This window comes from Diabrotica virgifera, chromosome 7 (genome assembly GCF_917563875.1).
Source record: "Diabrotica virgifera virgifera chromosome 7, PGI_DIABVI_V3a".
NCBI lineage: Eukaryota > Metazoa > Arthropoda > Insecta > Coleoptera > Chrysomelidae > Diabrotica > Diabrotica virgifera.
The window spans coordinates 22058838-22086459 of NC_065449.1; the positions used below are offsets into that span (position 1 = coordinate 22058838).

The 27622-nt window shown below is 33.4% G+C and overlaps 1 protein-coding gene across 2 annotated transcripts in view; it reads left to right on the plus strand.

Annotated features, from left to right (window-relative positions):
- The window catches only part of LOC114325983 (Krueppel-like factor luna), a 215355-nt gene that overhangs the window by 78665 nt on the left and 109068 nt on the right, over positions 1 to 27622 (plus strand). Inside the window, exon 3 of one of the 2 annotated variants that reach the window (XM_028274142.2) lies at positions 2645 to 2875. In XM_028274142.2, the coding sequence (XP_028129943.1) occupies positions 2645 to 2820 (176 nt within the window). In that variant the 3' untranslated portion in view covers positions 2821 to 2875. The remainder of the gene's footprint in view (positions 1 to 2644; positions 2876 to 27622) is intronic. The other variant, XM_028274141.2, reaches the window with a different exon arrangement.

The following is a 27622-nucleotide window of genomic DNA, read 5'->3' on the forward strand; positions in this document are numbered from 1 at the left end:
TAAAATATTATTTCACTTCAAAAAAAATATTAATACATAATATACCATTGTATAAATATCACCTGATGCCCCGTAATTTTCACAAATCTTAGTATTATAAAACGTTATCTTTTAGAATAATGTAACACTAAGAGGTAAGTAAGTAGGCCATATTAAATAAATAAGTAATCCTAAAAGTTGAGCTTTTAAGAGGTTCTCTTCACTTCCATAAATAAATTATTACTCCCCCATTCGCTGTATTACAGTGTTCTTGGCTAAATTTTTAAAACGCTCAAGTCTGCACACTGTTTTGAACAAATCAAAAGTAACTTAAAATCAGTGAAGTAAGCGGTTGTAGCTTGTTGTTTTGATATTACGCTTTTAGGAATTGCTAATGGACATTGTTGAAATTACCCTTGTTATTATTCTCTTTACGTTGTAATCAGCGAAATGGCATGCTAAAATTCTACTTACAAATTGTTTATTTTGGTCTTTTTAAAATGTAATGGTTTGTTGGGGACGACAGTTTTGTAGGTCTATTAAATTATAGGTCTTAAATCAACCACAGAGGACCATAAAGAAATCGGGTAATATTGTTAAATTACAATTTAGAAATATAATAACACAAAAAAGAAGCAAACAATTCATTCAAGGTCAAAAGCCTATTAAACAAGCTGAAAATGCGAGCATTATCATAACGAAAACTTTGTTTATTTACGTATTTTAATTCATAATATGGAAAATTGCTATTATGAAAAGTTGTTTAGAATTAAAAATTATGTTTTAATGTACAATTATATCATACTAATTTAAATGTTGTGAACTATAAAGGTACTTTACTCTTGATCGAAATTCATATTTTTTATATATCTCATATAAAATTAATAAAATTTGATATGATGGTTGCATCATAAATCTTAGACCATGAAGAGCTTTTTATGAAGAATAACTTTTCTTCGTCAAATTAAAAATAAAAGAGTTATAAATGAAAATGTTATTGGTATCCATAATTTGAGAAAAATCTTCAAATATTTTTTCCTTTAGGATGTAATTGCACATATTTATCAGACGATAATTTTTTTATTCCAAACAACATTTCATATAGGTAGTCAGTTCGCTAAACTCAGACACAACTGTGTGGCTAGTGATTTTAGTCAGTAATTTTACCAATTTGGCAAAAATAATAATTACTAAATAGTTAATAATTACTAAATAATTAGTAATCTTGCCAATTTTGGCAAAATTGGTAAAAAAAATTACCTACTAAAATCACTAGCCAGTTGTGTCTGAGTTTAGCGAACCGAGTATAATAACAATTTTCATTTCATAACAAATGGAACAGTCTATTTATCATTACTCCCATTAAAGGGGAGGCCGTATACTCGTATAAACCTTTTTAAAATTGTCAATAAATTATTGCTTTCAAAATATACTCAAATTGTATTTTTGAACATCGTATTTATTTTATATAATAATTAAATTCACTATCAAATGTCATTGATATTTTATTCATACTTTATTTAAAATTTAGTTTGACATTCACGAAGTGTCAAACTCAAATAATGTAAATAACCTATGCTTTGCTTAACAAATTCAGATTAAAAAAAACTAGCCTACTTACTAGCAACGATTTCAGCTGACATTTAGTGTGTCAGCAGAAAATAAACGGATTGTGACGTCACATTTTAGACTTTGAGGTCGATTATCTCGAAGACGGTTAGAGATATCGAAATGCCGTTTTCAGATTTGGATTTAGAAGACAAAACTACATAGGAATCCATCGATAAATTGCTCTAAGTATTGCAGGAGCGGCAACTCAATAACACACAGATTTTGCGAATTTATAAACGAAAAGTTTTCGTTGAAAATTCTATAAAACTAAAGAATTTGTAACGTATCGAAAATGCAGTAGTATGGTTAAAGAATTTAAGGGACTGGTTTAGATGCAGTTCCATAGAACTCTTTAGAGCAGCGGTGAATAGAGTAAAGATAGTGATGATGATATCCAATCTCCGATTAGGAGATGGCACTTGAAGAAGAAGAAGCTATCATTTGTCAATTCTCTTAGATAGTTACAAATTGATGCATTTTTATTTTTTCTAATTTCTCTTTTAAGCTGTTGTGTAGCATTATTTAGTTTTGTTTTATCAGATGGAGCTCTAGAGTCTAGACAGTCTAGAGCATTGCCAGATCCTTCCGAGTTTTCTTTTCTCTTCGATTAGCTTTCTAATTTCTGGTTTTCATAGTTAACACTGGCTTTTTTCATACTTTGGGTAAACATTCAAAGAGAAAATAATGAATTTTTCTGAAATAATGAATTTATTCCATATTTTTGAATCATACGGAACTAAATACATAATTTTGATTAACCCTATAGAAATCAATACTCGAAAAACATCTCGTTGCAAAGCCGATTAGGAGACCTTTCAAATTAGGTGCCCCGTGACCTTTGTTTGTATTTAAAAATATTGTCAATTACGTCATTATGCCAACACTGATGACGACGTAATGACCAACACGTATATAGCAATTGATGGCCATTCAAAAAGACGTGTGTTTAGTTTGTTTTTAGAAGTCATCTGTTTCTGAAATAGTGAACTTATTCCATACTTTTGCATCATATTGTATACTTAGTATTTTAACTAATGGCTTTTGTTTGTTTCAGGCGAAAAACCCTATAAATGCTCGTGGGATGGATGCGAGTGGAGATTTGCCCGTTCCGACGAGCTCACCCGACATTACCGCAAACATACGGGAGCCAAACCCTTCAAATGTCGCCATTGTGACCGATGTTTCAGCCGATCTGATCATTTAGCGTTGCACATGAAGCGGCATACCTAGATAGCTCTACCTCCTACTTTATAAATCACTGCCAGTTAGTTACCTAAAACAGTGAGTATGTATATTTTTGTCTATTATTTCTGTATTTTTAGAAAACTATAAAACCATTATGTTTTTTATAAACAGCTAATGTCAATATAATAGACCTGGATCCCACGTACCAAAAAAAAGTTGATTAATAGCAAGCTAAAAATTTGTTAATAGCTTAACGGTGTCCAGTCGGACAAACTTTGATGTATGGGAACACTGGAACAGGGGAAGTTTTAATTGTGGAACAGGTTAAAAATTTGGAACGTCAGACTACGACAACGTCCCACGTATTTTGTTGGACAGAACTTCCAATTGATTTGTTACCATTTCATTAAACTCTCATGCAAAAATCAGACTGGCGTTTATCACCAATCCTGTTGCTTAGTAATAGCAGTCTGATTTTTGCATGAGAGTTTAATGAAAGTGTAACAAATCAATTGAATGTTGTGTCCGACAAAATACATGGGACGTTTTCGTAATCTCACGTTTCAAATTTTTAAAGTGTTCCACAATTAAAACTTCCCCTGTTCCAGTGTTTCCGTACATCAAAGTTTGTCCGACTAGACACCGTTAAGCTATTAACACATTTTCAGCTTGCTATTAATCAACTTTTTTTTGGTACGCGGGATCCAGGCCCTTATTGTATTGCATATTTACCAGTACCCTATGAATATGATTGAAAACGATTGATATTCGACATTTTTGGTCGATTTTTGATTAGGGGACACAGTTTTTCAGTATTTTTGAAAATTTTACTTTGATTTTAAGTTAATTAGGTAAGACTCACCCCATCATGTTTTAATGGCAATGGGGGTCAAAAGATGTCTTTTTAAAGTTATTCGATTGGAAGAAGAGGTATCATCGAATGGCCTCCTTGGTCACCAGATTTATTTCATCTGAATTTTTTTTGTGGGGACACCTAAAAAGTGAAATTTTTTTGGCGTACCCTAAGAAGATTTATGTAACGAATGCCTACAAATCACTCCACAGGTGCTTCGGAATCTGGAAAAAAGTTTCGAACAAACCTTTATCATTGTGTGGATGCTGGAGGTCATCAATTTCACCATTTGGTCATTAAAAAAAAAGGATAATCTCAATGGTTTTTCTCTTGCTCATTAATCGTTTGTTTTAAGATGCTCTTTCGCAATTCCTTATAGACCAAAGAATTTAGCACTAAAACACCGGAAGAAATCAAGTACAGCACCTAGAAACTTGCAACACTTTTTGCATTATCTTCAGGATGACGTCAGGAAAAAAGTGTACAATACAAAAATGGGTGGAAATGCATAGTTGCATTTTAAAGTTCATAAGACGCATCCAAAAGCGCATAAACACGTCAAAATCAATATATTAGGCCAAATTTTGTTATTTGGACGGTTTTTGGGATCGCTGAACATGAATACGTCATCAGAATAGATTTTCGGAGCACCTTTTGCTCAAAGTCACTGCTGAGGCACGTCATGTTCTGTAGTTCTGTAGTCACTCGGACCACCTAGTGCCCAGAGTGACTGATAAGCACGTAATTTTTCTTCTGAGTAATCTGTTTGTTATCAATTTAGAGCCGAAAACTCTCAAAACTCAAGAAGATGGCCTTTTTCAGCATTGGCCCTGGACGCCAGGTAGTCCGGGGCTCTAATGGCATATTTGTATTCAGCGGTCCCAAAACCTCTAGTAATCTGTTTACATCAATTGATTGCCGAAAACCCTCGAAACTCCAGTGACGTGCCTTAGCAGTAACCCGGTAGCAGTAATCAGGTAGGTACATCGGGGTTCTGTTGTGATTGAGTATTCGTATTCAGTGTATCCTAAAACCCTCTGAATAACAAAACTTGAATTGACCTTTGATATACTGATTTTGACATGTTTATGCACTTATTGATGCATTATTGCATTAAAATGCAATAATGCGTTTTCACAAATTTTTGTATTGCCGACTTCTTTCTTATGGGCGATAGAAACGCGCCGATGCCACACCGTACTAATTAGAATGAATCGTATATCGGCAGTCGACTAGCCACTTGTGTCCGAGAGGTTCGGCAACACTGATCTCCAATGTTCCGTTCCTAAAGTGAAACAAAGTATAGGTGCTGTATTTAAAGATCGATTTATTTTTTGCTAAATGTCCTGGTCTATTACCAGTATTAAATTATTTTTGACGGTTCTATTTTATAGAGAAATTGTCGATACGGATTTTAAATATGTATTCATTTTAGTTAGATTTATTACACAAATGCGTGATGCATATATAATATAGATGATACAGCAATGAGAAAAATAATGTCAAATATAATTTAACACGACTGTAAACACTGATAATTTTTGAAATAAAGGGTAGTATACACATAGTAAAAAAATGTGTTTGTGGCCTTTTATCTATTCGATATAGTCAATTATAATAGATATAAAAATCATGTAACATTGTAATAGTCAGTAATATCAAATATTTGTTTTGAAAATATTATATAAATTTACAAATGCCTGCTCGAATAAATATAATTTTCATTATAGTAGTACGTCAGCGAAAACTAGAAACGGAAAAATTGTTTTTAATTTCAATTTTCATAATATTTTCATACATTTAATAATAAATAATACTATAATATTCAATAATCATTATTCATACACTCCGCCAAAAAAGTATCGCATCACCTTAACAATGGGACATTTTTAATGTTTCATATTTCCTAAACCTGTTTTTCGATTTTAGTAATTTTTTTAATATGTTATAGCTTTATTCTTCAAGAATATCGAAGTAATAATATTGTTGCTAAACAGAAAAGTGTCATTGTATACCGGGTGTAACAATGATAGTGTGTTTTTTCCTCAAAGTTTGGAACACCCTGTGGAATATTCTAGCGTATATAAAATATTGAAATTAAAACTCCACTGTAACCTTAGGCCATCTAAACATTTTGCTTATTGATTCATTCGCTTATGTTGGATAATAAAAAAGTTAGGTACTTTAACAACTAGCAACGTTCTTCATCAATACAGGGTGTTTCTAAATAAGTGCGACAAACTTTAAGGGGCAATTCTGCATGAAAAAATAATGACAGTTTGCTTTATACACATATGTCCGCAAATGCTTCGTTTTCGAGATACGGGATGTTGAATTTTTTCTTACAAACTGACGATTTATTTATTGCTCTAAAACCGGTTGAGGTATGCAAATGAAATTTAGTAGGTTTTAAGAGGTAGTTATTGCGCATTTTTTGGCATACAATTAAGAATTTTATATTCACCATTGGGTATACGGGTAATATGACCGGGTAATATGACCCTTATGCACGCCAATGGTGAATATAAAATTCTTAATTGTACGCCAAAAAATTCGCAATAACTACCTCTTAAAACCTACGAAACGAAGCATTTGCGGACACATGTTTATAAAGTAAACGGTCATTATTTTTTCATGCAGAATTACCCCTTAAAGTTTGTCGCACTTATTTATAAACACCCTGTATTGATGAAGAACGTTGCTAGTTGTTAAAGTACCCAACTTTTTTTATTATCCAACATAAGCGAATGAATCAAAAAGCAAAATGTTTAGATGGCCTAAGGTTACAGTTGAGGTTGAATTTCAATATTTTATATACGCTAGAATATTTCACAGGGTGTTCCAAACTTTGAGGAAAAAACACACTATCATTGTTACACCCGGTATACAATGACACTTATCTGTTTAGCAACAATATTATTACTTCGATATTCTTGAAGAATAAAGCTATAACATGTTAAAAAAATCACTAAAATCGAACAACAGATTTAGGAAATACCTATGAGACATTAAAAATGTCCCATTTTTAAGGTGATGCGATACTTTTTTGGCGGAGTGTATATAGGCTGTCCCAAAAGTAGCAGGACGGTCGAATATACAGGGTGTCTGCGTAATTTGGAACCATATGGGAAACTTTTTTAATATCAATTTTACCAAAAAAAGTTATTCTTTATAAAGTGCTCTGCATAGTCTAAAACCTAAGATGCAGTCATAAGATATCAAATTTTGCCAACAGTATACAAGGTATGTCAAAAAATATGAATTTCGCTCAACAGCAAACTACCTTTATATTTCAAAATATCAAAAGATTTTATTATGAAAAGTTAGTTGTAATTAAAAACCATATTCAAATATGCAATAACAGCCTTTACTTAAAAAAAATTTCTGAAATTTTCCTAAATTACCGATTCCGAAAAGCATTTTTATTTATTAGACATGAAATAACTCTTTTATTAATAATTTTAGGAAAAAAAGTTATTCTTTATAAAAATCTGTGCATGGTCTAAACCTTAAGATGCAACCATCAGTTATCCAAGTTTGTTAATTTTATACGAGGTGTGTCAAATAATATGAATTTAGAAAGAATTCTTTTTAAATTCTTTCTAAATTCATATTATTTGACACACCTCGTATAAAATTAACAAACTTGGATAACTAATGGTTGAATCTTGAGGTTTAGACCATGCACAGATTTTTATGAAAAATAACTTTTTTTCCTAAAATTATTAATAAAAGAGTTATTACATGTCTGATAAATAAAAATGATGTTCGGAATCGGTAGTTAATTTAGGAAAATTTCAGAAATTTTTTTTTCAAGTAGAAGGCTGTTATTGCATATTTGAATATGGTTTTTAATTACAAATAACTTTTAATAATAAATTTTTTTGATATTTTGAAATATAAAGGTAGTTTGCTCCTGAGCGAAATTCATATTTTTTGACATACCTCGTATACTGTTGACAAAATTTGATATCTGATGATTGCATCTTAGGTTTTAGAGTATGCAGAGCACTTTATAAAGAATGACTTTTTTTCGTGAAATTGATATTAAAAAAGTTTCCCATATGGTTCCAAGTTACTCAAAAATACATGTTACACCAAACATGACCCCCACTCCACTCCTTGAAAGTGGGGTGGGGGTAAATCTTAAATATAGGAACCCCATTTTTATCGCAGATTTGGATTCCTTACGTAAAAATAAGTAGTTTGTGTTGAGATATTTTTTCGAATTGTGGATAGATGGCGGTATAATCGGAAAAAACCATTTATAGTGATACCCTAGGTAAATTATAGAAACGGTTAATACCTGGAGAAATATACTTCCAAATGAAAAAACAAAAAACACATTTTTAATATTTTTCAAAAACCTATCGAATGACAAAAAACACTACACTTCCCTTTTAGCCCCCTGGGAGTGAGGTAACTATGAAATACTAAATAAGGACCCCATTTTTTGCAGTTTTGTATTCCTTTTGAAAAAGTAAGTAACATCAGTGATTGAATACCTGAATTTGGGTATTCAGTAAACGGTACCATTTACTCGAGACATTTTTAAAAATTGTTGATAGATGGCACTATAATCGAATACAAAAACGAGTTACCGTGATCGTCAATCGTCTTTTTCCGTTTTATATCTAATATCTATCAATAATTCTAAAAAACGTCTCGAATAAATCTTACTTATTTTTTTCAAGAGGAATTCAAATCTGTAATAAAAAATGGGAGTCCCTATTTAATATTTCAAAGTCACCCCCGCCCCACCCCCAAGGGTGAAAGTGGATAGTAGTGTTTGATGTCATTCTATAGGTTTTTGAAAAAACTTAAAAATGTGTTTAAATGTTTTTTTATTTCGATTATAGTGCCATTTATCCACAATTTGAAAAAATGTCTCAAATAAATCGTACTTATTATTACGTAAGGAATCCAAATCTGCGATAAAAATTGCGGGGAAGGTGAACTTGGGCGTGAGATATGCCCCTAGAAAGGGTCAAAAATAGCCCTTTTGTCCTGGATTTGAAGATATATGTATATCTCTCAGCCTAGTGGACCGATTTTAGCGTACAAGGTCTAATTTTTCTTATTATAATTTCAACTTTTTGATGAAATAATTTGGCAAAATATACGTTTTTATTTTATCTCTTGATGTGACTTAGGTGATAGTGCACATATTTTCTTTACCTGTCGTAGTGATTGTAATACTCTCCAACTTTATGTGCTTTCACGTCCTCCTAGATTGGAACTTTTCATGTTAACCTTGTATTGATAAGCTTCATTTTTGTTACTCTTCTTCTTTAAGTACCGTGCCCAAATTTTTAGGGGTGGGTAGCTTCCATAACAATTTGCCGATATCGTTCTCGATCTTGTGCGGCATGTAACAATTGATCTGCTGATAAGCCAGTCCATTGACGAAGGTTTCGGAGCCATGAATATTTCTTTCGACCAATTCGTCTTTTTCCGTCGATCTTTCCATTGAGTATTAACTGCAGCATCCTGTATCTGCTACCTCTCATTATATGCCCCAGATATTCAAGTTTTCTCTTTTTTATCATCTTCATTAAGTCACCTTCGCCTTGACCTACTCTGTTTAAGACTTCTCTGTTTGAAATGCGTTGAACCCAAGATATTCTGAGCATTCTACGATACGACCACGACCACATCTCAAAGGCTTCTAATTTGTTCATCATGTTAACCTTCATGATCCAGGTTTCACATCCATATAGTAAAACAGGATACACATAACATTTTAGGAACTTGATTCTTAGTTGTAAGTTCAGCTGAGAGTTGCTCAGAATAGATCTAAGTTTCATAAATGCTCCTCTTGCAATTTCTATACGAGTTTTAATTTCTTCATCCGGATTTAGTGTCTCGTTTATCCAACATCCTAGGTATTTAAAATGGTTAACTTTTGTTATTGACTCATCACTGACAATTAGTTGCATAGGGCCGACGTCTTGTTTACTAACCACAAGTAACTTTGTCTTTGTTGCATTTATGTTAAGTCCGTTATTGGAGCATTCTCTAGTGACTCGATCAATAAGGAATTGAAGATCTTCGATATTTTCAGCCATGATCGCGGTGTCGTCTGCATATCTGATGTTGTTAATAGTTTCTCCCCCGATTCGAACTCCACATTGTCCTTCCAAGGCTTCATTAAAAATTATTTCTGAGTATACGTTAAACAAAGTTGGGGATAACACACAACCCTGTCTGACGCCTCTTTGAATGCAAATTTTGTGTTTCTTTGCCGTCTACCCGAATAGAAGCTTCTTGATTCCAATATAGATGTTGTAAAAGTCTCAGATCTTTATCATCTATTCCAATCATTTCTAGATATTCAAACAGCCTATCATGTTGAACTCTATCAAACGCCTTCTCAAAATCTATAAAGCAGACGTAAATTGGTTTCTGTACTTCCCATGATCGTTGAAGTAATGTTAACATTGAGAACAAAGCTTCCCTTGTTCCCAATCCTTCTCTGAAACCGAATTGTTTGTTTCCCATTGTCTCTTCACATTTCTGCTTGATTCTATTAAGAATTATCTTAAGAAGTAGCTTGAGAGAGTGGCTCATGAGACTAATTAGTCTAAAGTCTTTACATGATGATGTATTAGGTTTTTTTGGGAGTGGAATAAATGTAGACTCCAACCATATCTGTGGCATCATTCCAGTCTCGTATATATGGTTATAAATGTTTGTTAATTGTGAGACATTGTCGTCATCCAGAAATTTGAGCCAGTCTGATGGTATTTGGTCAGGGCCGGGAGATTTCCCATTTTTGCTCTGTTTGATGGCTTTCTCTACTTCCGCTTTTAAAATACTAGGACCAGTATTCGTATACTTTGTGGTGTTAAGTGGTGGTCTCGTATCCAGGAAGAGCTCTTTTATATAGTTAGTCCATTCTTCCTTTTTTTCATCCAAGTCGAGAATTATGTTACCTTTGGAGTTTCTCATAAAGTGAGGAGTTCTTTTTCTCTGAGTGTAGGTAATTTCTTTAAGCTTTTTATGTACATTAAACTCGTCATGTTTTCTTTGTAGTTCTTCCATTTCACGACATCTTTGTTCCATCCAGTCCTCTTTTGCTCGCTTAACCTCGTATCTTATTTGTCGATATATCTCTCTATACCGAATCTCGTCTTTGTTTTTCCAATTTCTTCTTTGCTGAATAAGGTCTAGTATATTATCAGTCATCCAATCCTTTTTCTTTATTGGGTCTTTTTCTGGTTTCAAAACTTCGTTTGCTATGGTGACCATGGCGGAATTCATGACATCTAGATTTTGACCGATATTTTCTTGTTCAGATCTTTCTAACTGTCTTTTAATCTCACGATTTATCTTATTTCCGAACTCATCTGCTATTACGGCATTTCTTAGGAGTCGAGTATTAGGTTTCTTCTGCGTTGTGGGGGCTTTTATTCTTTTTAGTTTTAGTTTGAATCCAGCACAGAGCAGATTATGGTTAGTTGCTGCGTCTGCACTTGGGTATGTTTTTGCAGATGTAATACTGTTTCTAAACCTTCTATTAATGATAATGTAGTCAATTTGATTTCTGACTATCTTTCCCTCTTGATCAGCTGGAGATTTCCAGGTATATAGTCGTCTTTTAGGTTGCTGAAACAAAGTATTTGCTATAATGCATTTCTCTTCTTGGCAGAACTGTATTAGTCTTTGCCCTCTTTCGTTTATCTTTTCGTTTATCTTTATTTTTGTTACGATATATCATTATTCGCACTTTGGACTGTGTCTCCTTGTATATCAGTTTTTGACCGTCGTCCTTTGTATTCAAAATTTTTTGGTATCTGTGTCTTTTATTCTCTATTTTTTTATTTTGAAAAGCCGACATACTCAACTCAAATGCCTATAAGAATCTGTTTCTATTTTTCCAAAAATTGAGAACACAACTAAATATTTCATAGACATAGACAGTTCTGTAAATTGAAAACCTCTGTATCTGTAATTGAATCTACTCCAAGAAAATGTCCCGTACACGTGGTATACAAATATATGTACCACCGGTCGATATCTTGCAGACAGTGGACTTGGGGTATTATAATGAAGTACGTGACAAGAAGAGCTAGACGTTTTGTACAATGAACGTATTGTACTTATGTAAGAGAGAAATGTTAAGACATTAATATACAGGGTGTCCAGAAACTCTACCGACAAACGAAGACCGGAGATTATTTAGATAATTTCAAGACAATTTAGCTCAATTCATCTAGCCCTAAAATGCTTCCTAAGAGAGCTAGAGCTCTTTGAAAATGGCGTCTTGTAATTAGTTTTTCTTAAATACCTCCAGAACGCTTCAATTTAGAAAAACGAAAATCGGTGCGTATATTTATCTTCCAGAGATAAATATATTCCATCCATTGCGAATTTCTAGTATCGATCGTAGGCGTCCGTTTTGGGTAGGGCAACGGTTATTTTATCACATAACTTTTTTGTCTTTAACTTGTTAGCATTTTTGACACTGGATTATTAAATTGTGAGGTATTCTAGTACTAAAAGGTACTCTTACTTTAAGTCGATAGGACACACGGTTTTGTAGAAAAATCGATATGAAAATTATTCGTTTTTTGAATTTGAAAAAAAATTAACAAATTTTTCAAAAAAAAAACGGTGTATTTTACTAACTTAAAGCAAGAGTAACTTTTAGTACTAGAATACCTCATAACTTAATAATCTAGAGTCAAAAATGCTTAAAAATTAAAGACGAAAATGTTATACGAGAAAATAACCGTTGACCTACCCAGAACGGACGCATATGACCCGTACTAGAAATTCGCAATTAATGAAATCGATTCATCTCTGAAATATATAAATAAACGTACCAGTTTTCGGATTTCTAAATAATTTTTTTAAAATTTTTTTTTGGAAATTCAAAAAAAGAAAAATTTTCAAATCGATTTTTCTAGAAAACGGTGTATCCTATCGACTTAAAACAAGAGTACCTTTTAGTTGTATAATACCTCACAATTTAATAATCCAGAGTCGAAAATGCTTAAAAATTAAAGATAAAAACGTTATGCGATAAAATAACTGTTGCCCTACCCAAAGCTGACGCCTATGACCGGTATTAGAAATTCGCAATGCATGGAATCGATTTATCTGATAAATATGTGTACCAATTTTTGTTTTTTAAATAGAAGCGTTCTGGAGTTATTTTAGAAAAACTAATTACAAGACGCCATCTTCAAAGAACTCTAGCTCCCTTAGGAAGCATTTTTAGACTAGGTGAATTGGGTTAAAATATCTTAAAATTATCTGAGCAATCTCCTGTCTTCGTTTGTCGGTAGAGTTTCTGGTCACCCTGTCTGTATAGAATAAAGGACACCGCACACATCTTATGGAAAGTATAATGTCACTCAAATAAAATAAAATTTACATGAATAGATTCGTCCCGAAATATCAGTCATTTGACACCCTTGCTCCAACTCTGAATTTTGCTTAATTAGGGTGGTAATTGTAATTAAAGTTTATCGAAATCGGATTTTGAAGTCCATAAAACTGGCATTCATAAATAATATTAGTCTAGCGGCTATTTAATAATATAGTCTATTCACCACTAGCTTAAGCCGATTAGAGGCGGTACAACTGACCAAATTATACCTACTTTATTATCGATAATAATAGGATAAGATAAGAGTAAGCCTCTGCCTTAATCCTTCAGAAAGATTTATGGAGTAAGCGAATTACAAAATCTTTTTCTTTCTTTGACACATGTACATTCCTATTTGATTTTATATTTATTTTTATCAATTTATGCTCTTATTATTCAAAATACAGAGTTGGCGCAATAATAGGAAATGATCGTAGATTCGGGACGAATCTATTTATGTAAATTTTATTTCATTTAAGTGACATTATATTTTCCATAAGATGTGTTTCCTTTGTATGAAAATGTGTATATATTTCGATTTGAACGACTAAAAAGGTCCAAATTAAAATTGTCCAAATTAAAAATAAAAGCACCTGAATATCGATCTAATTCTATTAATAAATTAATTTGGAAGTGAGGTTTATCTAGTCTGACTCCTCGGAGATTTATACGGAAAATTCAATGCCACTGACACAAAAATTTTCCTTCACACATACAATAATTTATAAGACCGATAATAACGTACCCCTATCTCCATTTTACTTATATGTATGTAGACAGTTGAATAAGGTATGTACAACTTCAGGACAGGATTTAAAACTTCCTCGATGTACACAGCACCAGCGACTCGTCTCTCCAGAACCAGCAGTGGCGTCCGTGTATCACTCATAATACCACCCCAAGTCATAATACTGTCACCTTCAAATGGGACACGCGGTTGGGCTGTTTCTAGTCGGGCTTGTCGTCCTGGGGCCCTCCAAACCAGTGTTCTTCGCCAATCAGATACCAATTCAATTTTTGACTCATCAGAGAACATCACGTTATTCCAGTTAGGACCATGATGCACCATTTCTCTAGCCCATTGCAATCTTACTATTTTGTGCTGGTAGGTTAGTTTAGGAACATGTAGGGGTCTTCTACGATACAAATTTACCGCATTTAGTCTGCGTGTTATTGTTTGCCTTGAAATATTCAGTCCTTGAAGCCTAGAAATTTCTCTGGACATACCACTTGTAGATTCCAGACGATATCTACGAGCTATCAATGTTATCTGCCGGTCTTGCCCTGCTGTTGTACGTCGACTTCTACCACTTCTGGGACAATCCTTGACGTCATTTGACGATTTGACGATTTTGACATATGAATCCCGGACGATTCATATTTTTTTTTTATATTTTTGCTATTGTTTTGATAAAAAATTTTTAAAAGTGGTAGGCAAAGAAAGTTAGTTTAATATTTAAATAAAATACAAATAACCTGTTAAGTATATTAATTTCGTTGAAATCATAATAATAGAAGCATAACTTCTTACCTGCGTACAAAGTACACACATATTCTTTTTTTTTTTAATTTTCGGTACAGCACTCTGAGTAACATCAACAATATTCGCGATATGATTCAGTGAATTTTTACTCTACGAGCTCCCTAGTGGGAAAGTTTTGGGGTAGTTCTGATTTCTTTCATTATATATGGATTTTGGGCTGCTGAATCCGAATATGAGGTTTGCGGACAACATTTCTTGCCGGAACATTGAAAAAATCGCGAAAAAGCGAAAAATTTCAGCTTTTTTCCGCTTTTTTGCTCAAATCTCGAAAATTATTAACTTTTAGTAAATGGTCTCTCAACAGAAATTAAAGTACTTACAATTATCTACAAATATTACTATTTACTTTTTTTCAGACGAACGGTTCGGTCTAAAGTGCAAGTTGAAAATTGCCAATTTTTAACGGTCTCGGCAAAACCCACTTTTTACATTCCAAAACTTTAGTTTTTATTAGAATGCTGTCATTTGATAAATTTCTCCTAGTTTTCTGTACAAATAATAAATGTTAGTTCATAATATGAATATGGTATGTCTCTTCTAACAGCTTCCATGAATCCATTCCATCCTAAAATACCGAGAATGTCTCTGCTTTTCCCTTAGAGCCACAGAAGATCAGGCACAGATGGAGTCACAGTTTCAGTTGGTGTGAACATTCCCTTCGAATCTTGATTTCTGATAAACCTTGAGGTTTTGTCCTTTCAAAATGTATTAGTTGAACAGCTCTCTGACTTCCATAAACCTCAGGTGCGGGTTTAGTTTTTAGCCGAGGAATGGATTGGTTAGGAGCTATTACATGTTTTGGTGCAATACAAGAAGTGCCACCCGTGACGTAAAAAGTGTGCTTTCCGTCGATTGTATGTACATTAACCCTTTCTGTCCCAACGCTGCATATATATGTTTTTGAAAAAGTGGGCCTGTATTCCCATCCGCCGTATAGGTATATACGTTCAAGGCTTTATAGTCTCAATTTACCAAAGACGAAAATATGCGTTGCTTATAAAATTTTAGACTCATTGGTGTACCAATGCCGTAGAAATATGTCCGAAAATGTTTGATTATTGTTCCCAAAGCCTCAAAATGTTGTACAAATTGCCCAAGATATAGAGGCATGGAAGAAGGAAGAGGAGGCCTATATCCAAAAATGGATGTTTAGGGCTGATTAGATAGATAGATTGCTTTTGTAAACGTCCACGTTTGGTAACCATAAGTGAGAACAGGGAGTTCGCATTAATTGGATACCTTGGTCCTAAATTGTGGATATCTTTTGTTTTTAAAGATGTAGCTTAGTTTGCCAAAGGGGAAGGGGAAGAAAATATAACAGTGTATAAATTAATGGACACTTAAAAAATAAGAATGGGAGAAATAGAAAAACAGAATGGAACAACCACATAAGCATATTGCGGGAGACCCATGCGGTCTAAATAGAAACTGATAAATCACTAATCGGCAGAAGAAGTATTGCATGACCGCGCAAAAGATAGTGTCAATCTACCATGTAGAAGAAGAAGAAGAAGAAGAACTTTTTAAATAACGTTCGTGCCAATAAGAATTCAGCCGATATACACTTATATTTGATTTTGCAGTGTATCCGATTCACCTTCTAAAACTAGTTTTTCAAAAACACTCTTCTATCTTGTGTCAAAATAGAACAAAAATCGGGAAATAAAATAAATTTTCGGCAACCGCAGATTTCATCAATCCTCTTCCAACTTTTACGGTTCGAATAGAGACGTTACGTGGCCTTTGCCAGATTTAGGCCAAACTAAGAACATTTTGCTGTGCCAAAAGTCTCAGAGGACGATGAGGAATATAAATTCCCCAGCTGTCAGGCTGAGCTTCCTCTTTCTACTGAGTGTAGATAATGGTGGAAACTCTACATACACCGTTAAAAAGCGGACAGGAAGATAAAAGCAACATTGGGGATAGCTTGGAATCCGTATAAAGTATAGAGATTTAGAAATATAGGATGTGTTTTCCTGCAACTTGTAAATAAATATTTGATTACAGGAAATTGTATTATACAGGAGGAACTGTACTGTACACTGTATGTACATACTCTTACCTCGTATGGAGGCTCCTATGGCAAATGACTAATGACCATTATGAGTGTAGGCGCAAAATTTCGGGCCAGTGCTTTTTAAATGCATTAATTAATAAATATTTTTGAAAAATTTAAACGCTAAATGAAAGATTACATTATTACCAAGGGTCGAAAGTCCTATAGAATAAACAAAAAGTTTCTTTTGAATGAGATATTTGATATTAAAAATCCCACTCAATTTTCTCTTCTTTTTCACCCCTGTAACTTATTACAATAAACATTATAGACGTTTTCAGGGACTCTCGGCCCTCGGTAATAATGCAATCTTTCATTCTACGTTTAAATTTTTCAAAAATACTTATTAATTTTCTTAGGATTCGAAAAAAATGAATGTATTTAAAAGTCTCTGTTCCCATTGTTTAATAATATAAAAGATGAGTTGTGAATTTTGTAAGCGGTTTAGCGTAAACAATATTCTATACAAAAATGTTCTACGCTAAATTTGAAATGAAAAAGGTCCGGAGATACGGAAGGTGTAAAGTGGAGGTTTTTCATATTTATATTGTTTGGGCAAATTATAATATTATTACTAAAGAAACTAATTTTTTTGACAGGATTGTGTTTTCTAAATATAATTTTCTATTTCATTGGCCGGTGATATGCTACTGATAAGCCCTTGAAGGACCATCAACCACACCAAGAGGTTTCTACAGGTCTAGGCCATATAAATCTCTGGTACGGAGAAACCCAACCTGAACTTTCTATGGACAATGTCGCATGAATATCTTTCCAACAGTAAAATTTTTGTTTCAAATTTAATGTAGAACATTTTTGTATAAAATATTGTTCACGCAAAACCGCTTAGGTTTAGAAATATTGACGAAAAACGTAAAAAACTACTAATTTGCCGACTTCTTCCCTCCACCTCACCCCAAACCCGACGCTCACAATGGTGTAACTTTTTACTGAACAATATGTGGACTATATAGAACAATTTGGTGTTGAAGAATAACTTTCACTTTGGATGTCTGGGTCTAGTTACACCATACTATATGAAACAATAAAACCCCTTTAATGCTGTATTCCTTTGAGCCCTATTTTTTGGACATAATCATCAGATTACAAAGATGATGATACATCTAGAAGGAAGGAATGAGAGTAACTCTAAAATTACCTACATTTTTTATTATTTCGTGAATTTTCATTATACATAATATAAGTATTTAATTATATGAAAACTATTTTGAGTTAAAGTTTAACTGATGTTTCCAGAAAATTTCTACGACACATGTTTTTTTATGTATATAAAAGTCGTTAATTCTATTTTGTATTACAATGTTGTGCTCAAGAGTACTTGGAACACCTGCATACGACCAAAGTTTGAAGAGCATGCAGTTTTTAATTATTTTGCACTCAAACTCTCTGCCTCTGGTGTCCTAACTGTTGTTTTAATAACTTCTGCAAATTGTAACAACTCTTTGCAAAATTAATACTTCCTAAATAAATGAACAGCAGCCTGAAAATGACACATCCCCTTCACATACCAACCGAACACGTTCAAGCCCGTTACATAACATTGTTATCACAACTAAAAGGGCTTTAACTAGTTTTGGTTTTCATTTTGTCTCGTTTAGTTTACCTAAAAGAGAAAAGCTTAACGCGATAAAAAACGCTGTAAAAAGTTAGATAACTTATTAGAGTTAAGAGTTCCAGGTTTCGGTGGAGCTTTTTCTTTTTATGTCTGACCTCAATGTTCGAGAGACAAAATAAATCGAGTTTTGTCTTTTAGGAGCTTTACTTTGCTGCTGTACAGGTCGACGGAAAAAAGTTTTGAACCACAAGCTGTGCGGTCGCCGGACATTTATTTCTACATCTGGTTTGTGACCCGACTAATTCCTTTTATATGTATTTATATGCCATTAGAGTTACTAATGGAAAAATACGATGTACGCTAAGTACTACACATTAAAAAACAATTATTGCTGTCCGCTAAGAAAATTGGAAATTATTTTGTCATTAATGACTGAAGAAATGGTTATTCTAACGAAACAAAGCTTTTAGACCGATGTAAGTGAATATGCCTGTAAAGTGTGATAGAAAAAGTGCAAACAGATAAAAGCATATGTTCATTGTATATATTGATTGATAAATTTAATGGTAAATGTGCTATATGTACAATTTCATTCAAAAAGGGTCAGTATATCCCTTCAGTTTTATCACCATCATCATCATTTTGGCTTTACAACTCTTTGTCGTCCTTATCTCCTATAATTTCTTCTTCTATGTTCTTCAATGAATATGTTTCTGAGTCTTTCTCTTCTTCTCTACCCAAGAGGTTTACTAAGGAGTATTTTTCTTACTAGGTCATTTTCTTCTTCTTCTTCTACGGCACTACAGCCCAAATTGAGCCTTGGCCTCCTTTATTTTTTGCCTCCACCCTTGCTTGTCTGTGGCTGCTCTTCTCCATACACGGACTCCTAAAAGGGCTTGTGCGTCGCTGTTTACTGTTTCTTCCCAGCGTTTTCTTGGCTTTCCAACCGGTCTCTTTCCCTGCATTCTAGCATTCAGTGCTCTTTTTGGTAGCCTATCCTCTCCCATTCTTATCACATGTCCGGCCCATTGCAATCTTTGTATTCTAATGAAGTCTGACAGGGGTGCTTCCTTATAAAGTTGATAAAGTTCGTTGTTGTTTCGACTTCTGAAGATTCCGTTTTCCCGCACAGTTCCTAAGTATTCTCCTCAGTACTTTCCTCTCGAATGTGTCGAGTTTGTTTTCGGATGTTTCTTTCAGGACCCAGGCTTCACTGCCATAGCATGTTATTGGTCGAATTAAAGTTTTATAGATTCTCATCTTTGTATTTCGGTGGAAACTTTTACACCGAAATATATGGGAGAGGGCAAAATAAGCTCTGTTTGCCTGCGTTATTCTCTTCCGTATTTCTCCGTCTTCTGATCCGTCGGCATATATTTCTACTCCCAGGTATGTAAACTTTTCAACCGTTTCAATGTCATCTTCGTGTATAATGTTTTGTGGGACTATATTTCTTCTCGTCTGGGTCATTATTTTTGTTTTTTCTGTGTTAATTTCCAGACCTAGCATTTTTGTCTGTGTTTTTAACTCTGCGTATGTTTCCTGTGCTCCTGTTGATATTCTACTCATAATATTAATATCATTGGCATAAGCGGCCAGTTGAACCGTTCGGTTGTTTCCTCGTCCAGTTACTGGATCATTTTGCTCCCTCCATATTACATTCTTCTTCTTCTTCTTATGCCACTCCTATCGGAGATTGAAAATCATCAAGGCTACCCTGACTTTATTTACAGCTGACCTAAAAAGTTCATTAGTGGTGCAGCCAAACCACTCTCTCAAATTCCGCATCCACGACATTCTTCTACGGCCTGGATTCCGTTTTCCTTCTATTTTTCCTTGCATTATTACATATTACATTAGTCCAAGGTAATAAGGTTTTTTCCATGACACTTGAACAGCCAGGGTACTGAAGCGTTTTTTCGACAGGTAATACCTATAAGAGCAAATTGTAACTATTTCCTGCGTAGGATCTGGCGGCCATTTTTATTTATAAATAATTAAGTGTCAAAAAATGGCATTTTTCACTTTTTTTCATATCAATGGAAAACAGGGAAACTTATGGTTTTTTAGTACAAATATCTTCGAGATTATGGAAAATGCTTTAAAATGACGTATTACAAAGTTTGATGTACTCATTTATTGTTAAGATAATTGCGAAAAAAGGTCGGAATTGCAAAAAAATAATTTGCAATAACTGTTGTAAAAATTAGTGTACGGCTTTGAAATTTTTGTCAAATAAGGGTTATTTGGTGCTTAATATGTGATAAAAATTTCAAAGCGATTCATTCAATTGTTTAAATTTTATTCAAATTGTTTATCCCAGAGAGCATTTTTTTTGCAATAACATAAGTCAGAAGAAAATGACGTTAGAGCCATTCCACATGTGTCAAATGAAAGAGCATGAGCTATATTTTCAACTTGGTTTAAAAAAAGTGAATAAAAAAATGCATTTATTAGTAATAAATAATTATGCAAAACTATCGTAAATCTTTCCTCATAAACTTTTTATTTTGTTATAAATATAAGAAATTAAACATATTTATTACAATTTTTTATCAATTATGATATAGATAACATTACTTCGTAGTTGTGCACTTAAAACAGGGTAAAAAAGTTAATTTTTTTGAAAAAAGTTATTCAAAAAGTTTATAAGGAAAAATTGACGATACTTTTGCATAATTATTTATTACTAATAAATGCATTTTTTATTCACTTTTTTAAACCATGTTGAAAATGTAGCTCATGCTCTTTCATTTGACACCTGTGGAATTGTTCTAATTGTTCTGACTTATGTTATATCAAAAAAAAAATGCTCCCTGGGATAAACAATTTGAATAAAATATAAACAATTGAATGAATCGCTTTGAAATTTTTATCACATATTAGGCACCAAAGAACCCTCATTTGACAAAAATTTCAAACCTGTACACTAAGTTTTACAACAGTTATTGAGAAAATATTTTTTTTTGCAATTCCCACCTTTTTTCGCAATTATATTAAAAATGAGTATATTAAACTTTGCAATACGTCATTTTAAAGCTTTTTCCTAAGAAAGCTTAGGAAAAAGTTTTCAACAAAACATTTTGACATGTTATCACTTGTGTATAGGCATTTCTTCATGTACATTGGGGAGAAACTCAGCAAGGTTTTTTAATGTGTGGTGAATTCTATCTTATATCTCCCAAATTGAAATACATGAGTTATATTTTCAATTTTCACTCTGGTAAACTTTTTTATATCTAGTGTAACCAAGCACTTAGTAAATATTTACACTTTTTATGCCCCACTACTCATATCGTATCCATTTCCAAAAGACGGCTTCTTAATTTCTTGGCACTGCCACTATGTTATCTCAACGAGTGATATGTTGTGTTCTATTACCTAGTAAAAATTAACAGACATCTGTTAGCTCTGTTTTACTATAAAAATAGACTACTATTGGTTCATGGTCGTAGTTAAAGGGAAAAAGGGCAATCAAGAAAATTTAATAGACATTGATTCAGAATCATAAAAATGGTCGATGTAAAATGTTGACAAATTTGAATCTTAAATAAATCTATTAAATATAATCTTAAATAAAATTATTCAAACTGATGAGATGGACCAGGAGCTTGAAAAGTTACACAGAGTTTCACAAGATATATAAGAGAAATTCCTCAAACCACCAAAAATAAAGAAAAAATCGTGGATGACAAACCAGATTTTATACATGATGGAAGAGAGACGGTAGTTGAAATTTGAAATACCAGGACACAACATTAGAATCGTTTGTGACAAATCTTGACAAAATGAGTGCAAAAAATTAAGTTTTTTTTCTTAAACAAATTAACAAGATACATTTTTAAAAAATACAACACTTTTTGACAAATACTCCAGGTTGTTCGGTAGGATTTTTATTTTATATAAAGTGATTGTTTGTTGAATGTAAACAGTGTGCAAACTTGATTTTCCCAAAAGTAGATACTTGTGACTTGACCCCTTTCTAAAATAAACGATTCATTATATAGAAGGATAGATAAAGAGATCAAAAAAGCAATCAGAATAGCTAAGGCGACACTGCTAAGAGAACAATGTGCGGAGATATAGCTTTTGCAACCCAAATACGATTCATTCAATATGTACAAAAAAGTTAAAGAAGCTGCAGGTCTAGAAGAGTTGGGTGTTTTGCAGATAACCAAGCTATACTATTAACTGTGGAACAAAAACTAGACACTTGGAAGAAATATGTGGAAGTAACTTTTGCAGACGAAAAGCAAAATACCTACCATTGAAGATGCGGAATGCCAAACAGGGCCGCCGATTACCATTGAAGAAGTCACGTCAGCTATTAAAAATATGTACTAAAGATGGGAAAGTTGTAGGATCTGAGTTTGTGCAGAATTGTATCAAAAAAATTGAATGCGAAAGCATGCGAAGACTACAGAACAAATAGCCTAATGAGCCGCTTACTTGAAACGTTTTTAAAAGTGATACACAGCGGAATATATAAAAAATGCTAAGAACAAGTATCATGGACACAATTTGGATTCCGCGATGCCTTAGACATCTGAGAGGCTCTATTCTCTCGACAGAACTAAATCAATTTATGCCCTTCTAATTTCCTAATCCGAGCTCATATCACCCAACAATATCTTCCACTTTCCCTTTTCCTATTTTTGAGCTAAAATCGCCCATAATAAACGTGGTCTCTCTATTGGAAAATGATTTTGTTCTAAAATATTTTTTTTCTCAGATATTTTTGGACTGGTATATGGATATTTATAAATTTAAAAACTAAATGCCAAAATATTATGTAAGAAACTACGTAACATGGACCCTTTGCTGTAAGAACGTATGTACGGCTATGTTTAATGTAATTCACACATATACATCCTCTCCTCAGCACATACAGGCAGTGTAATAATGTTTTCGTTGCTTGAATACAAAAAAGTTTTATTGAACAACTTCCTATCATAGAATTTCAAATAGGGACTTACACACATAAATATTATTTTAAGAGAAGAGAAAAAGTTTCAAGCTCTTCCTCTAAGGACGTATATACATTTTAAAACATACTTGCTCTTTTATGTTGGGAACAGAAATTATGATGGGTTTTACAATGAGTGGTGATCTCGAGTTACATATATCTTAATGTTAGACTTCCATAAAGAATCAGATTTAAATCCCACATTAATGGTCATTTCTACGTTCTGGCGTCATGTTTATTGGTTTAAGACAATCACATTTACCACATTCTTTTCATAGGGAAACCCATAATATTCTGTCTAAACCGTTTTTGTATTTACAGATTTTGATTCGACACTTTTTTCGGAAGTTCAATCTAGCGACAAAAAGTGAAATCTTCGAAACAACATACTTCTTATATTAGTAGAAGGTAAATGGAAGATTGGTTCAACAAAGATATAGCAAGAGGAACAATAAATTAGTTCGAAATGAAATAAAGAAATGCAAGAATGAAATGTGGTCTAGGAAGTGTGCTGAAGTAGAAAGCAAATTAGGTGGCACCCAATCGACAGAAGCCTGGAGACTATTACGAACGATGAAAACTAATAGAACAGATAGACGCCCATCCACAATCCGAACTCAAGACTGGAAAGAATACTATCAGGCCTTACTTAGTTAAGATCGACAAGAATTTATAGAGCAGGAGAGACAGGTTGTACGTCGAGAAGAAGATAGCCTTATAATAACTGAGGCAGAACTAGTTAAAGCACTTAAATCGATGAAAAACGGCAGGGCTCCAGGCCCAGGAGGAATCATGACAGAGATGATTAAATATGGAGGGATAATGCTTATAGAACGCTTAACTAAGTTAATGAATAGATGTGTTGCAACTAATTATTTTCCTCGAGAATGGAAAATCTCCTACAGTTCGAGCATCTACAAAAAGGGAAAACATAGTAATCCGTCTAATTACAGAGGCCTTAGTGTTAACAGTACTATTAGTAGACTATCCAGCAGAATAATAAAGAACAGATTAGGCGTAGAGACAAGAGGGAGAATAGTGAAGATCAAAGTGGTTTTACGGCGGGACGCTCATGTGTGGACAACCTTTTCGTCATCCAACAACTTATAGAGAAAAAGACGAGTGTAAATGAAGAAACCCACATTGCCTTCATAGACTTGGAAAAGGCATATGACTCCGTCCCTAGAAACAAGTTGTGGCATGCCCTTGCTGAAATGAAAGTGAGTCCACTATTATACATATTATCAAATTATTGTACAGCGATAATGTAGGATATGTCAAGATTGGCACACAATTATCTGAAGGAATAAAAATAGTAAAAGGACTGAAGCAAAGGTGTGGCTTATCACCGTTGGTATTTAAAATATACTTAGAAGTCGCTTTAAAAGAATGGAAAAGAAGTTGTGGACTGATGGGAATCATGATCGGAGATGACTGCCTGTTTAACATTCACTTTGCTGACGATCAAGCAGTACTGGCACAAAATTCGTATGACATGGAATTCATGTAACCCGCCTGTATTCAGCCTACAAAAAATGGGGATTAAATATAAATATGGAAAAAACAGAATATCTAGTCGTGAATTCTGACGCCCACTTTGAAATCCTAATAACAGAGAACACATCAGTTAAACAGGTGGAAGATTTCAAATATCTGGGAGCTGTAATAAACAGAGAAGGCCTAGGCAACAAATAAATCCAAAGACGAGTTGAACAAAGTAGGAAGGTAGTAGGTTGCTTGAATTCCGTGTGATGGGATAAAAATATATCCAGAACTACATAATTAAAAATAGGGAAGTAATGTATGGAAGCGAAGTGTGGACATTAACAGCAGAGTCCAGAAGAAGGATCAATGCTGTGGAAATGGACTACATACGTAGAAGTGCTGGAATCTCCCGATTGGACAGAGTACGTAACGAATAAATAAGAAGAAGGATGCAGGCACACGATACAGCAGTAGACAGGCTCGAGAGAAGAAGTCTAAAATGGTTCAGTCACTTACTTAGAATGGACGACCAACGATGGCCAAAGAAACTACTGAAATGGAAACCCCCAGGTAGGAAGAAAAGGGGAAGACCAAGACTATCCTGGAATGACACGATAGGGAAGGCCATGGAACACCGAGATTTGGAAGAGGAAGATGCCCAGTATAGAAATAGATGGCGGTTAGGTGTGGGGATGCGGCCACAGCCGATATGACACCCCGTATATATATATATATATATATATATATATATATATATATATATATATATATATATATATATATATATATATATATATATATATATATATATATAACAATAAATTAGGATGACGATCTTACTACCATTCAGAATTTAGAGCGTATTAAGCAATGTAATAAATTATACTTCGAAGGACCACCTACTACCGTGGGAAATAAAGAATACAAACATTAACAAATATAGGGTGTCAATTTAAAAAGTTGCCACCCCTATAATTTGGTCCCTATAAAAAATCAAAAAATATACAAAAACACGTCAAATTTATTTGTGAGGGGGACATTTTATAGACCAGTTTTCAACTAAATGACACTAACCCTCTAGCGGGGGCGGACACAACCCCCAAAATCTTTAATGGAAAGGGGGGTTGAGTGATACCTCATTTTAAAGGTCGTTCGATTACCTTTTCAAAAATACCACACACATTATATTTCTTTTCAGTAATTTTAATTTTTTTATAATTAATTTTAATAATTAAATAACGAGTTCAGAACTCCAAAAAATTTTTTGGAGTATTGAACTCCAAATTGAATTTTTTTTGGGTGTTAAAGTATTTAGAGTATTTTTTTGAAGTATTTTTGGAAAAATCAAGTAAAACCGTAAAGATATTAAGTAAGTTCAGAACTCCAAAATTTTTTAGAGTATTGAGTCCAAGATTTTTCCAAAAGTACTGAAAGAAATATAAGGCATGTGGTATTTTTAAAAAGGTAATTTAATGACCTTTGAAATGAGGTATCACTCAACCCCCCTTTCCATTAAAGATTTTGGGGGTTGTGTCCGCCCCCGCTATAGGGTTGATGTAATTTAGATGAAAACTGGTCTACAAAATGTCCCCCTCACAAATAAATTTGACGTGTTTTTGCATATGTTTAGATTTTCTATAGGGACCAAATTATAGGGGGTGGCAACTTTTCAAATTGACATACTGTATGTAATTTAATGACTAACTTTGTTATTATAACTAAATTAAGATCTGGTTATTATCGTACGATGCTAGCGTACGTAAAAACTTATATTTAAACCTCCAATGAGGAGGTAATGTCCAATGCCCCTTGATTTAATGTCCAATTAATACTACTCCGCGACACACAACACGATAGCACTGTTACAGTTTAAAGGTCACTAATTTGAACATGAGGATGTTTTCTTTAATATTAATAAACTTAATTAGTAATAAGCGTTTGCGAAACGTGTAGCTTTAAACTATAAGTTTGGCACACAATGGCTATATAAAATAAGCGAGAGTTGAAAACTCTAAACCAGTGGTTCTCAATCTTTTTGAGTCATGTACCACAAAATACTTTTAAATATTTTTGATACCACCTAACTGAAATAACTACCTATCTAGATAGGTAATCTAATTAACTGTAATAGTGGTGATTTTGACAGTTTTGCGTTTTGTGTACCACCGCAAATAATGATATGTACCACCAGTGGTACATGTACCACAGATTGAGAACCGCTGCTCTAAACAATAAATGCGTCGACAAGACTGTTCGAATTAACTAAAGAAAACATTTACTTTTACATTTTTTAAAATCGAACTTTTAAAAACTCGAAACTTTTAAAGAATCGAACTCATCTTTATGTGCCTTGTAGTGATTTTATCGTGAATTACGCCAATAATGCCTTCATAACGTGATCTAACCAAACCTAGCCCAAAACCCAATGCTAAGAATAAAATGAAGAGATATTGTGGTTGGGGTAGTTACGCCTGAGGAGGGTGTTGATTTGTAAAACACTATTTACCAGACATATATTTATTTGCCAACACTAAATACGCCAGTAACGAGTTGACGGACAAGGTCTACATTCTAACTACATTGATGTCTAGCTAATGAATGATTTCTGCTTTACTTTCTCCGTATCTATAAATAAACTCGTTATTGTTTTGTTATTATTGACGACACCGTTGTGACCGTGAAATACTCATAATATCAAAATCGCTGACTTGGGTGTCCTCGAAACGAGTGGCCTACATTGCGAAATCAGTGTTACCCATTTATTTCTTTACTCTTATTTCTTACTCTTATTTCTTTACTCTTATTTCTTACTCTTATTTATTTTGATGCTAATATAAATCCTGTACAAAACTTTTTTTGAATACGATTTATTGTAAATCCACCTACAATTTCACAAATTTGCACATTTGGCGTTGATTAGACGAAATGAATAATGTTTTTTACATTTTACCTGATTTAACAGTTATGTCCATCTCATACGCTTTGCTCTATT